Genomic DNA, 14,536 nt, shown 5'->3' with positions numbered 1-14,536 from the left:
TCAACTTCACTCTTTCCAGATACCAAAAATGAGATCAACCAACCTAACTAAATTATGTTAACTGAATGTTGGAAGAACTGTGACAGCAGTAACTTCAGGGAGCTTGCATCAAACTATAGCATTCCAATAAATATACATGCACAGAAAGGCAAGACCTAAACTAACTGATCAAATACGAGGGAAGAACTGTGTATGGATATAAGGATGGAAATTTGTCTCCCTCTGGACGTGAGGGTGTACACGTGAGGGTACAGAAGAAAAGGCCAGTTCACACAAAGGAGAACAGCTGTGCACTAAACCTATGCCATAAACAGGACAAAATAGACACAGGTCCTAAGACTAGATACACGTTTCATTGCTCTGTAACTTATTATCTCTGTTTGGGACATTCTTTTGCCTGTTGGTTTTCAATGAAAAGTTTGACTAGTTTGAACAATCAGCAGGTAGCTATGGACAAATAAAAAATGAGATGTGAGCATTGTTGTACAAATCAATACACTATTACTTTATGGAAGACATGAATCCAGTCAAGTATGACATTCTTCTGTTTTAGTTATATTAAATAATCATTGTCCTCTAGGTCTAGTCAAATTCCTTTAACAATGCTTGCAACTTACTTTTTAAATAGCAAGCCCTTAAATTCTTGTTAATAACTTAAGTTGAGTGTGCTGTCAGCTTCCTGCCAAGATGAAGACTGATAGGCTCCTGTTATGGTTTTAATGTGAAGTATTGTTCAGATTGGTAAGTTGAGAGCTTTGTCCCTGGCTGGGGGCACTATAATAAAAGGTGACTAAAAATTCAAGAAGCACTATCTAAGTAGAAGTGATCACTATAGGTATGCCCTAGAAAGAGGGAAGGATTTAGGTGCATACAGAAGAAAGTTAATGAAAGAGTTGGGCAAAGTACTGCAAAAGACCACCATGTGTATGCATGTGTATATTGCTAAAAGAAAGGGAAAGAGGGGTAGGCAATAAAATGAACAAGGAGAGTAGTAAATATGATGTCAGGAATATAATATTAACAATGTAGTCAAATAAGGAGAAAGATCCTTTACTAAAGTAGTGTGAGGATAAATAGAGGATGGAATATGTAAATAGCTATCACCCTGAAACAACCTAGAGTACTTGAGAAGGGAGCCTTGATTGATGGACTGCCCCATGAGACTTTGCTATGGACATGCCCATGGGGGATTATGTTGATTCGTAATTGATATGGGAGAAACCAGTCCACCATGAGTGGCACCATCCCTGGGCTGGTAGTCCAGGGCTACAAAAGAAACTAGCTTAGCATGAGTGGATTCCTCCATGGTTTCTGTTTCAAGTTCCTGTCTGAGTGCCTGCCCTGATTAGTTAGTTAGGTTGATAGACATCAACCCATATGCTAAAATAAACTGTTTTCTTCCCCAACTTGGTTTTGGTCACTATTTTATCACAACAGCAGATATCAAATTAGAAAAGTAATTACTGGAGTAAAAGAATGACACTAGGACTAACATGGTATCCATGGATGTATTGAGGAGAATAAAGACTAGGAATAGCAATTGGTTTTCCTCATATTCCTAATTTTAAATATTTATTTATCGTATTTCTGTGTGTTTTTGCTAACATACATAAACACACACACACACACACACATATATATATACATACACACATATATACATACATACACATATATACATACATACACACACACCATGTGCATGTGCAGTGCACAATAAAATCAGAGAGGATTTTTGGGTCCCTTAGAACTACAATTATGAGTGGCTATAGACTACAATGTGGATACTGGGAACTGAACTTGGGTCTCCGACAAGAGCAACAAGATTTCTTAAACGTTAATCAATCTCTTTAATCCCTGATTTTGGATACATTCTGATGGCTAACACATAATTATCAAGTATTTAGATTCAGTGTGAGAAAAAACAGAGATTAATGTCTTAAGTTTAGCTAAAGGGTAATAATACTAAGATAAAACACGAAATAAAATATTTGGGAGAAAACTCAGAAGCAATAATTTGATTAATGAAAGTTGTCACTGGACATCCTAGTAGAATTCTAATTAAGGGTATATGAAAATAATTAATGTTAGGCTAATGAAAGCAACCATAATCTCATTAAAATAATTATAGGAAAAAAGATTTTTTTTTATTTTTGGTTTTTTAAGACAGGGTTTCTATGTGTAGCCCGGGCAATAATTTTGTTAATGAAAGGTGTCACTGGACATCCAAGCAGAAGTCTAATGAAGGGTATATGAAAATAATTAGCATTAGGCTAACGAAAGAAACCATAATCTCATTAAAATAATTACAGGAAAATAGAATTTTTTTTTTGGTTTTTTTGAGACAGGGTTTCTCTGTGTAGCCCTGGCTGTCCTGGAACTGATTCTGTAGACCAGGCTGGCCTCAAACTCAGAAATCCACCTGCCTCTGCCTCCCAAGTGCTGGGATTAAAAGCGTGTGCCACCACCGCCCAACCTAAAGATTTATTTATTTATTCATTATATGTAAGTACATTGTAGCTGTCAGATATTACGAATGGTTGTGAGCCACCATGACGTTGCTGGGATTTGAACTTAGGACCTTCAGAAGAACAGTCAGTGTTCTTAACCGCTGAGCCATTTCTCCAGCCAAGAAAAGATTTTCAAGTGTAGCCAGTAGAAGGCAGTGTTCAGAAATACAGGAAGAAATAACAGAAAGCAAGAATAGAAAATAAAGAACTGGCAAAGAGTGAGGGAAGACAGCACTGGGCTGCAGTGCTGCAGTGCTGCAGCTCGTGTCAACGTGAAGAAAATCTACAGAGGAAAGCAAGAGCAGGGTCGGAGGAGCAAAGGCTTCGGCAGGGTGAGTGCAGCATGGTGACGATCCAGAAAGCCTGACTGGGGAAAGAACGTATCTAGGAGTGATTAGACATTTTTCTATTTGAAAATTAATGAATACGGTTCACAACGTAAGAAAAGAAAATTAGAACTCATGATCAAAAAAAAATGTAAAAATCAATTTGACTATGACAAAGAAAATATTAAAAATGAGAAAACTTGAAATTTTTTGAAAAATACTATAAAATCTAATCTATTTAAATAAATTTTTACTTCAGATTATAATTACTAAATGCACTGTCATGAGATTAGTAACAGGAAGTATCCATTATTCAACTTCTCATCAACACTGCACCAGATAGCACAAGAAAGCGGCAAAAGAAACAGACAATTATCAAAAAAGAAAGAAGTCATTAGTTTTAGATGATACTATTACAAACTTCTAAGGCAGCTACAAGCCTATAGTTAATAAAGGAGTAGCAACAAGAATATAAAAAGTTTATACTAATCATCAATAATTCTATTTCTATGTACATGACAAGTCAAAAATGAAAAAGCAAACATAAACTCCCCTAAAATCTTAAGACATGAAATAACATGTTTGATAAAACATCAAAACTCAGGTAAATTTTCTGTACTCAAAAAAAGAAGATAACCTAAATAATTAAAAAGGTGAAACATAACTGAAGGGCTGAATAAAAATGTCAATGTAACAAGTGAAACTGTTTTGAAGACAATTGATGAGTGAATGCATAGGAACAAGCAAAGCAAAAAGCAGCAAGGCGATCTTATATAAGACAGATGAACGTGTTAGCAGCTATCAAGATGTACCATGTGGTTTTGTTCTTTGAGTTTGTTTATGTAGTGGATTGTATTGATGGATTTCCGTATATTGAACCAACCCTGCATTCCCGGGATAAAGCCTACTTGATCATGGTGGATGATCGTTTTGATGTGTTCTTGGATTCGGTTGGCAAGAATTTTATTGAGTATTTTTGCATCGATGTTCATAAGGGAAATTGGTCTGAAGTTCTCTTTCTTTGTTGGATCTTTGTGTGGCTTTGGTATCAGCGTAATTGTGGCTTCGTAGAAGGAATTGGGTAGTGTTCCTTCTGTTTCTATTTTGTGGAATAGTTTGAAGAGTATTGGTGTTAACTCTTCTTTGAAGGTCTGGTAGAATTCTGCACTGAAGCCATGTGGTCCTGTGCTTTTTTTGGTTGGAAGACTTTCTATGACTCCTTCTATTTCTTTAGGCATTATGGGACTGTTTAGATTTCATTGGATGCTGAAAAAGCATTTGACAAAATTCAGCATCCCTTCATGCTTAAAGTCTTGGAGAGAACAGGAATTCAAGGCCCATACCTAAACATAGTAAAAGCAATATACAGCAAACCGGTAGCCAGCATCAAACTAAATGGAGAGAAACTTGAAGCAATCCCACTGAAATCAGGGACCAGACAAGGCTGCCCCCTTTCTCCTTATCTTTTCAATATTGTACTTGAGGTACTAGCTCGGGCAATTCGACAACATAAGGAGATCAAAGGGATACAAATTGGAAAGGAAGAAGTCAAACTATCATTATTTGCAGACGACATGATCGTCTACCTAAGTGACCCAAAGAACTCCACTAGAGAGCTCCTACAGCTGATAAACAACTTCAGCAAAGTGGCAGGTTATAAAATCAACTCAAGCAAATCAGTGGCCTTCCTATACTCAAAGGATAAGCAAGCTGAGAAAGAAATTAGGGAAATGACCCCCTTCACAATAGCCACAAACAGTATAAAGTATCTTGGGGTGACTCTTACCAAACATGTGAAAGATCTGTATGACAAGAACTTCAAGACTCTGAAGAAGGAAATGGAAGAAGACCTCAAAAAATGGGAAAACCTCCCATGCTCATGGATCGGTAGAATCAATATAGTTAAAATGGCCATTTTGCCTAAAGCACTATACAGATTCAATGCAATACCCATCAAAATCCCAACTCAATTCTTCACAGAGTTAGAAAGAGCAATTATCAAATTCATCTGGAACAACAAAAAACCCAGGATAGCTAAAATTATTCTCAGCAACAAAAGAAAATCTGGGGGAATCAGTATCCCTGACCTCAAGCAATACTACAGAGCAATAGTGTTAAAAACTGCATGGTATTGGTACAGTGACAGGCAGGAGGATCAATGGAACAGGATTGAAGATCCAGAAATGAACCCACACACCTATGGCCACTTGATCCTCGACAAAGAGGCTGAAAACATCCAATGGAAAAAAGATAGCCTTTTTAACAAATGGTGCTGGTTCAACTGGAGGTCAGCATGCAGAAGAATGCGAATTGATCCATCCTTGTCTCCTTGTACTAAGCTCAAATCCAAATGGATCAAGGACCTCCACATAAAGCCAGACACTCTGAAGCTAATAGAAAAGAAATTGGGGAAGACCCTTGAGGACATCGGTACAGGGAGAAAGTTTCTGAACAGAACACCAATAGCTTATGCTCTAAGAGCAAGAATTGACAAATGGGACCTCATAAAATTACAAAGTTTCTGTAAGGCAAAGGACACCATCAAGAGGACAAATCGGCAACCAACAAATTGGGAAAAGATCTTCACCAATCCTATATCAGATAGAGGGCTAATATCCAATATATATAAAGAACTCAAGAAGTTAGACTCCAGAAAACCAAACAACCCTATTAAAAAATGGGGTACAGAGTTAAACAAAGAATTCTCACCTGAAGAACTTCGGATGGGGGAGAAACATCTTAAAAAATGCTCAACTTCATTAGTCATTAGGGAAATGCAAATCAAAACAACCCTAAGATTTCATCTTACACCAGTCAGAATGGCTAAGATGAAAAATTCAGGAGACAGCAGGTGTTGGAGAGGGTGTGGAGAAAGAGGAACACTCCTCCACTGCTGGTGGGGTTGCAAATTGGTACAACCACTCTGGAAATCAGTCTGGCGGTTCCTCCGAAAACTGGGTACCTTACTTCCAGAAGATCCTGCTATACCACTCCTGGGCATATACCCAGAAGACTCCCCACCATGTAATAAGGATACATGTTCTACTATGTTCATAGCAGCCCTATTTTTATTTGCCAGATGCTGGAAAGAACCCAGGTATCCCTCAACAGAAGAGTGGATGCAAAAAATGTGGTATATCTACACAATGGAGTACTATTCAGCCATTAGAAACAATGAATTTATGAAATTCTTAGGCAAATGGATGGAGCTAGAGAATATCATACTAAGTGAGATAACCCAGACTCAACAGGTGAATCATGGTATGCACTCACTAATAAGTGGATATTAACCTAGAAAACTGGAATACCCAAAACATAATCCACACATCAAATGAGGTACAAGAAGAAAGGAGGAGTGGCCCCTGGTTCTGGAAAGACTCAGTGAAACAGTATTCAGCAAAACCAGAACGGGGAAGTGGGAAGGGGTGGGTGGGAGGACAGGGGAAGAGAAGGGGGTTTGCGGGACTTTCGGGGAGTGGGGGGGGCTAGAAAAGGGGAAATCATTTGAAATGTAAATAAATTATATCGGAAAAAAAAAAAGATGTACCAAAAACGGATACAAAAATCTTGTAGTGCCCCAAAACAGAAAATCTTACTGTCATAAGGTCCAAGTTTACCAACAAAAATGAGATTTTGGTGCCACAGGAACTATCTTTTCAAACAAATGGGTTAGCTACACACAAGGGAATGCACTCAACACCAGGGTTATATTCCAGCAAATCCACTCCAGGCGAAGAGGTTTAAGGCGAGGCTGCATTGAATGCACCTAATCTCCTGGAACCTCAGCTTAGCGGCATGGCACATTTCCCCATTTCTAATAACCATGGATCACTGCAGGCTGCAGCTCATGTCATGTCAGTGCAGCACCAGCACGGGGAAATGCACTTGTCCTGAGACAGAATCTTACAGTGTAGTCCAGACTACTTTTAACTTGTACCTCTCCCACCTCAGTCTCCATAGGCCTGCATGAGAATTTTTCTAAAATTTTTAGTTTAGTTCACAATTTCTTCACACCATACCAATGCTTACATTCATAGCATAATATAAAATGTTCTTTAATTATCAAACTGTATTACCATTGAACAATCATCAGTTTATCATGAACTGAAGATAACTTAAGAAAATATAATTAGTGACTGTATGACAAAGTTACACACAAAAAGCACCAATATGTATCACTTACCTTTTCAAGTAAGTAGCCAATGACTAAAAAGCCTTTTCCACCCAGCATCTGCTCTTGCATGGCTACTGAGCTTTTAAGTAGTTCAACCAGGAATGCCAAAAGAGTAGCACTGTGTGTAAAGTACAGATAATTTCATTTTGTAGTCATTAAATATTTATTATAAACACAGCATTACATTTCAATTATTTGTTTGCCAAACAATAATAACAAACAAATTAATCTCTATTTTATTTAAAAATGCTATCTGGCTCTTATTAGACAAGCATGTATCATCCCACAAGCAAGAGAAGATACAATTAGTTTATCCTTCACGTTAATAAAAACAATAAAAGAAAAATAGCTATGTATAATTTCTATTTCAGTTAAACATAAAACATATCTATACACACATAAAAACATTTTAAGTCAACCTGACATAAGAAGCGTACTACTATTCTATAATATATATAGTATCATAATATTGTATTTAAAAACAGGCTATCAAAAATTTTTAAATTTGTACAAGACATTTGTGAAGAACATAGGTATTTTTTAGTTATTGTTCATATGGTTTATAAAAATCAACCAAAGAAATGTCACATACCACATATGTCCACACATACCCTCAAAAGTTCATGAGAGCAAACTAAAGAAATGACTCATGTATTATAGAAATGAGAGGTTGTTAAAATTAATTACATAGTGTATACAAACACATAAAATCAGATAACAATAGGTACCAGACAAAGTTAAGCACTTGGTATGTACACTGAATGAATAAATGAGGAAACAAAAGGAAACTGATTGCAATGAATTAGTCTTTGATAATGTTTTTCTTCACAAGTTATATATTTTCAACCAGCACAGTGACACAAGAATGAAAATAACATACCCTTCATTATGTCTACTTAATGCAATTACATTAATTACCTTATACTAGACTTTATCATGAACTAAAATAATGTCTATCTGAAATGTTTTATAATATACCTTAAATCATCTATTTATACTAAACAGAGCAGTAATCAATCTTGAAAGTATTTCAGAATATTTGATGAGGAATGCTCAAAAAGCATTAAAGGAACCTAGCTAACTCGATTTTTACTTACTTCAGGTCTCCTGGTTTCAAAACAAATGATAACAGACTTCTCCAATAATTTGGAATATTTGTTTATTTATTTTACTTAAAATCAAACATTTTCTCATGACAAGAACCAATAGCTAAATTATCACTACTATTATTATAAAAAGTGATGGCTGAACAAACTACTTGATATTAAAAAACATACTACCCAGAAATAAGGTACTTCATCACAGGAAATTAAAACTCAATCACATTAGCTAGCCCTACATACTTAAACCACACACAGAAAAATAAAATTAATATTACCAATCAGTGATACTCTTTTTACTTTATCCTTGAGTCAAACTTAGGTATTTTTAAGAAAAACACAACTAGCAAGGAATCCCTTGGGATTCTATAAAGAAGCTATTAATCAATCTAGCAAATTTTAAATGAATTGGGACAACAGTCAAATCCACTTCACAAATACCTGCTTAAATCCTCTACTACATATAACACTGCTTTTAAATGTTTGCAAATAAAGAGAGCTACTGCATAGGTACTCCACAATTTCCCACCTACACATGAATTAGGGGAGTGGGCTCATAAGCATCAGAACTGTCAAACAGGAAGAATCAAGTCTACCTCACAAATGGTCCCTATGATACATTAAGAAAAAGAGGAGGTATTCTCTGAGAAAAATCACACACATATGCAGAACCACATAAAATTACAAGGATACAGTGGACTTTTTTAATCTTTTATATCACAAGACTATCCATTTGCAGTCATGTCATTTGTGAACTCAGACCTCTAAATACAGTGGCACTCCAATGCAAAAGCAGGATACATTTGGTATAATTCCAAAATCTGAACACAAGACCATGCTGTCCATAAGACATGAATTCCACTCTGGTATTACCGGTGACAACAGAAAACTCAAGTGCATTTACTCACCAGAGTGTTTTTTAATTTATACCTAAGACCAAATGCAATAATAATAACAAATCTTTTCAAAAAAAAATCTTAAAAGTAAGGTATTTTTGACATGGTGGACTTAATAGTAAATAGATGGCCATCTTCGAAGAGGTACAATTTCAAACATAATTTAACAAACTTACCAGTAACTAAAATGCATCGGATTGTTGCAGGGCTCACAATAAACTTGCAAAATTCTTTGTACTGCCATACAAAATTTCTCTCCATTCTTGCCTATTTCCAACTCCCCTAGATACAAAGGCAAATATAAAGGATACTTCAGCCCATTCCTATATCTCCTGCATTCCACTTCCTGTCTAGAACACATCAGTTCACGTGTAGAGGGTCTAAACATATAGGCTAAGCCAAAAGGCAAACAGTTCTATCAGCCAAAACTAACACAACATAGAACACGCCTGTGCAAAGTATAGCCTCAGCCAATAGACAGCACGTCACAGGGTTCCTTGGCAGATGAGACGGTATTACTATGCAGTGATATAAAATTGTTAACCCTTCCAATTAAAAGTATTATATTTTTTGTAAGTAAAAATTCTACTTTAGGAAGGATTGAGGATTTTAAATCCTGTCTCCTTTGAAGAAAAATGACATTGATAAAACTATTTTGAGAAAATTTCCCTTGAAAACTTAATTATCATTTCAATTTTAATAAGCTTCTTGATTAAGTTATGAAACAATATTCGCTTCTAATTCTGTATGAGGGCTAAAGTCAAGGAGCAGAAGATGTAGAATGACACGAATGATACTGCTTTGCCCGGGCCTGCTCACCATCTTAGTAGAGAACAAGCAACCATCGTGATCAACGCAGGAGAATAGTTACTATATACAATGATAATTTTGAATGAAAATACATACACTATATTTTCATTCCACTAAGATGTATGTAAATACAGACTTAGTTCCACTGTCTTTTCCAATTAATGTTATAAAATAAGTAATATACACTATTCCTTGGTAGAATTAAAGTTTTATTATCTTTGGGTACTTGTAGTATTCAATACAAAAGATATTGCAAAGATCTGCCTCCTTATAAATGAAGTTAGGAGAAATGAATAATCCATTAACATTTCTAAAGCAATCTCATATAAAATGAATTCTAAATATTTAATTTTTATATTAAAACAAAAAAAGATATCATACCTTAGATGGCTTTTAAAATAAACATCTTTTTATTAAGAAGAATGTAACTAACCTATGCAAAAAAGTTTTTTGCTGAGATCCAACACCTCTTCTCCCCCTTTATGATGGTAGAGTTAATATTTTAAAACCCTACAGGCAAAATGAGTGTCAAAATAAAGTCAGAAGTAGGTTAAGTCCCAAGTAAGATTTAGAATTTATCCTTAGGATTAAAATCTTTTGAAATTCTGTTTTCATCTCTTAAGCAGCCAAATATTAAAATATACTAAAATCTTTCTGAGACTATTAAAATTACATAAAATACTACAGTATAGATTCCATGTGATGCCTGTCACTTCAATATACATAGACTTGTACTCTGCTACTTGGGAGCCAAGCCATGGGATCATTGTGCTCGGGGGTAAACAAAGTTCAATGATGTCCCAAGAAATTTGTGAGACACTGACACAAATATAAAAGGAGGTTGTGTCCCAGGGATATCGTAAACAGAGAAATGCTTGCCTGGCATACATGAGACCAGGGTTCTGATTCCCAGCACCTAAAAAAATGGCTTTTGGTAAAAGAAACAATATATCAGAAGAGTTAAACCCCTTACACGGTTCAAAATGAAAAAGGGCTACAACAAACATTTCTTAGTACAAATACCGTTAGCAGGTTTTGGACATGATGCTCCTAAAGACATCACTTCAAAGGTCACTCGGTATGCTATGAAACACTGACACCTTCTTTAGTGCACACCATGCCACCTTACTCAGTGTGCACAGCAGCTTCATTCCAAAGGAAACTACTTAAAGGAACGAGCAAATGCAACACTAGTAAAATGAAGGACCGACAGAGAGTATGGGTGATACCACAGGGTATCCTTTGCTATCAAGTCTGCTCAGGTTTCAAATGTCCTCACATGAGTTAAACATGCAACTGCTACCACTGTTACACACACTTAAGAGATATTCGAGAGGCTTTCTAACACTCAAGTCAGTAATCATTTATATCTTCCTTTGTTATAGACTGTAACTTTATATTTCAACATCCTATATTTGAAATTCAAAAGACTTCCAAGTCTAAAATTTTACTACTTAGATGTACCAATGAAATAAACAAAAATGTTAAATGTATACATTGCCTGGAGAGATGGCTCACCAGTGAAGAGCACTGGCTGCTCCGGCAGAAGACCAGGGTTTGGTTCCCAGCACCGATATGGTGGCTTATTTGTGTCTCCAGTTCCAGGGGATCTGGTACTCTCTTCTGGCCTCCATGGGCACCCACAAATTAAAATGTCCTTGTGCTCACCCTTCTGCTTTGGACTCACAGCACCTCAACATCTGTAATGTAGCAAGAATGCTGCTCTGTCACTACAGCTCTGACTTTTTTAAGAAAGTCACGTAAGTGAAGAATGTATGTGATCTTTCAAGATTCTTTTCCAGACTTTATATATTACCCAAATTTGAGACTCATCACAGTAAATTCATATATTCTGATTATTTCTAGTTGATAAATATTTCATGGTAGAAACTAAAGTGTCACTTTGGACATCCATTCATCTCCAGAGAACATGAGGTTTCTAGTACAGCAGTGTGAAAAAAAAAAAAGACTATAAAGATATACAGGAATGTTTGTTCATGAGCAGTTTGCACTCTTTTCTCATAAATAAAACCAAGGAGTAAGCAGCTCAATTATACATGTATATGGCTGACTTTATACAGAACTGTCAAACTATATTCCAAAAATATTGTACCATTTGGCAATCCCACTGACAATGGGTTCCAGTTATATGGCACATCGTTACCAGCATTGGCAGCATAAGCATTTATAAAAAACCCTCCGGTCATTCTACTAAGTGCACAGTTCTATCAAATAATGATAGCCACTATCAGCTAGTCATGTTGAAAACCTTGAGCTGCTCTGACATGAATGTTACTAAACACATCTTTATTGGATTGTTTTTATATTTGACAGCTGACAGTGCTTTGAGGACACTTCAAATAAACCCTTCTTTAAATAAGAATTGGCCCTTATCTTTTCCAATCTGCAGCAGGCCTATGACCTACTTAGTTCCAGTCCTTGGCCCCATAAACCCTGTCAAGCATGAGCTCAGTCTTTTGGAGTGGATCCAACTAGGAAGTAGTTGGCTATTCAGATCTGTGCCTCTACTGAAGCAATGGCATATCTTGCCCAGTCAGGTGAATCTGGTAAGTTGCAGGGATCACATCTGGGTAAAACTGATTATTATAGCAAGTAGGGATAAAGCTTCTTCGTGAGTACCAGCTTAATTTGTTCATGTATTACATCTTGGATACACAGTTTCTTCAGCAACAGGGTCTTACCAACAAGTTTTGGAAGAGAACCAAGAGCAATGGCAATGACCTATATCGTTTGCAGGGTTGAGAACACACTGATCTACAACTCTGAAAATGGTGGCCCTTTCCTTGTGCCAACCAGATAGGTACAGTGTCTGGAAGAGGTGCTCTTCCCTATACCTATGCATTTTAGGAAGTCGTACAAAAGAAAAAGTAAAGCATTTCCCAACTGGAACAGCTACTATGGAAATAAGCAAGGAGGCTCCTCAAGAACTTAGTGGTAGACCCAGCACATTGCCCACTTATCCACCACAGTGGCTCTGTATGAAAATGACCCCATCGGTCAATAGTTTGAATGCTTACTCATGAGAGAGTGGTACTATTTCAAAGGATTTGGAAGTGTAGCTTTGTTGGATAAAGTGTGCAACTGGGGGGGGGGTAGGTTTCAAATGCTGGAGCCAGGCAGAGTATCACTCTCTTCTTGCTGTCTATAGATCAGGATGTAGAACTCTCAGTTACTTCGCTAGCACCATATCTGCCTGCGTGCTGCCATGCTCCCTGTCATGATGATAATGAACTAACTTTCTAAAACTTTAAACCAGCCCTAATTAAATGCTTTCTTTTTTAAGAACTGCCACTGTCATGGCATCTCTTAATAGCAATGGATCACTAAGACAACCACTTTGAGCATATACCCAAAAGACACTATATACAACACAGAGATCCATCAATGTCCATCTACTACTGTTGCTCGATCACCATAGCTAGGAAATGGAAATACTCTAGTTATCCATCAACTAAGGAGTGGATAATAAAAAGGCTATGCATTGCCACTGGAATGTTATTCAGCCACTTAAGAAAAATAGCACTATGATGTTTTCAGATAAGTGGATGACCTGGAAAACATGATATTGAGTGAAAAATACCAGATGCAGAAAGAATAATGTATGTTCCTTCTATGTAGAGGCTGATAGGCACCTAGAGTATTTTCATCAACTAAGGAATAGATAATGAAAATGTGGTGTACTACGACAGCAGTTATTACCAATTCTCTTGTTAACTTCCTTTACCTTATATATGCAGTCTACATTTGAAATTCCATTATACGTAGTCATCAACAAAATTTGAGCAGAAGTCTCTAGTGGGGTACAATGGTAAACAGTCTTTGTGTAATTCTCTAATCTCTTTCTTCTAATAAAATAAATACTGGCTCCTCTAAAATATGACAGCGAGACCTGAAGCTCTAAATCCCCAAGTAAACTATATTTTTTCCATATTAACAATATACCTTTCTTGAAGAAAGCAATCACATTTCATATGTAATTTGGCACTGCATTTCCTATCCTTAACATAAGCTAAGCAAACCTTAAAAAATTAAACACTATACTCTCCTTCAAAGTTTTGTCCCACTAGCCTCTTCTAAGTTAATTCTAGTTCTTCTTTATCTGGACATTATATGTTCCAGTATACTTGGCTCAGAAAACTACAGCAATAAAACCTTACTTCTTACAACACTTTGCAGAAATTACTCATATTGCTTGATATCAAACATTTAACAAACATACACACTAATTTGTGGAGGACAGAAAACTAGATTATTTTATAAATATGGACACTACATTAATGCTGACTCATGAGAACAAAGTTCATCCATTACTACTTTCACACACAACTCCAAAACATCTTTGTTTTCCCTTCTATAACGTCTCTCAATAGGTATAGGTAAAATTAGGAAGTGCAACTTAAGTACAGATCCTAAAATCCTTCTATGCCCAGTCAATATAAACTAACTTTCCTCTGTGGATTACGTTATCCTTACTCAGGTATTCCAGCTGTGGACAAGAAAACAAATCAAATCAAATCAAAATGAAACAAAACCTGACCACTTAAAGAAAACACTAAAGGCAGCACAAACATCCCATGTCAAAAACTTCAAGCATCCTTATGTAAACAGACTAAAGTCTGTAAGAGTCACTGGACAAGAATTTCTTATATGGGCCATCTATTCTTACATAAAACAATCAAAAGTTCAATTTTGAAAAATC

At 36.2% G+C, this 14,536-nt stretch overlaps 1 protein-coding gene across 1 annotated transcript in view; it reads right to left on the bottom strand.

Moving 5' to 3' along the window:
• The window catches only part of Nbea (neurobeachin), a 583,161-nt gene that overhangs the window by 431,951 nt on the left and 136,674 nt on the right, over positions 1–14,536 (bottom strand). The window contains 1 exon segment of the mRNA XM_052180490.1: positions 7,020–7,128. Within this exon segment, the coding sequence (XP_052036450.1) occupies positions 7,020–7,128 (109 nt within the window).

Source organism: Apodemus sylvaticus, chromosome 4 (genome assembly GCF_947179515.1).
Source record: "Apodemus sylvaticus chromosome 4, mApoSyl1.1, whole genome shotgun sequence".
Taxonomy (NCBI): Eukaryota; Metazoa; Chordata; class Mammalia; order Rodentia; family Muridae; genus Apodemus; species Apodemus sylvaticus.
The sequence above is the reverse complement of the archived record's forward strand: the minus strand, read 5'-3'. Positions and strand labels throughout refer to the sequence as shown.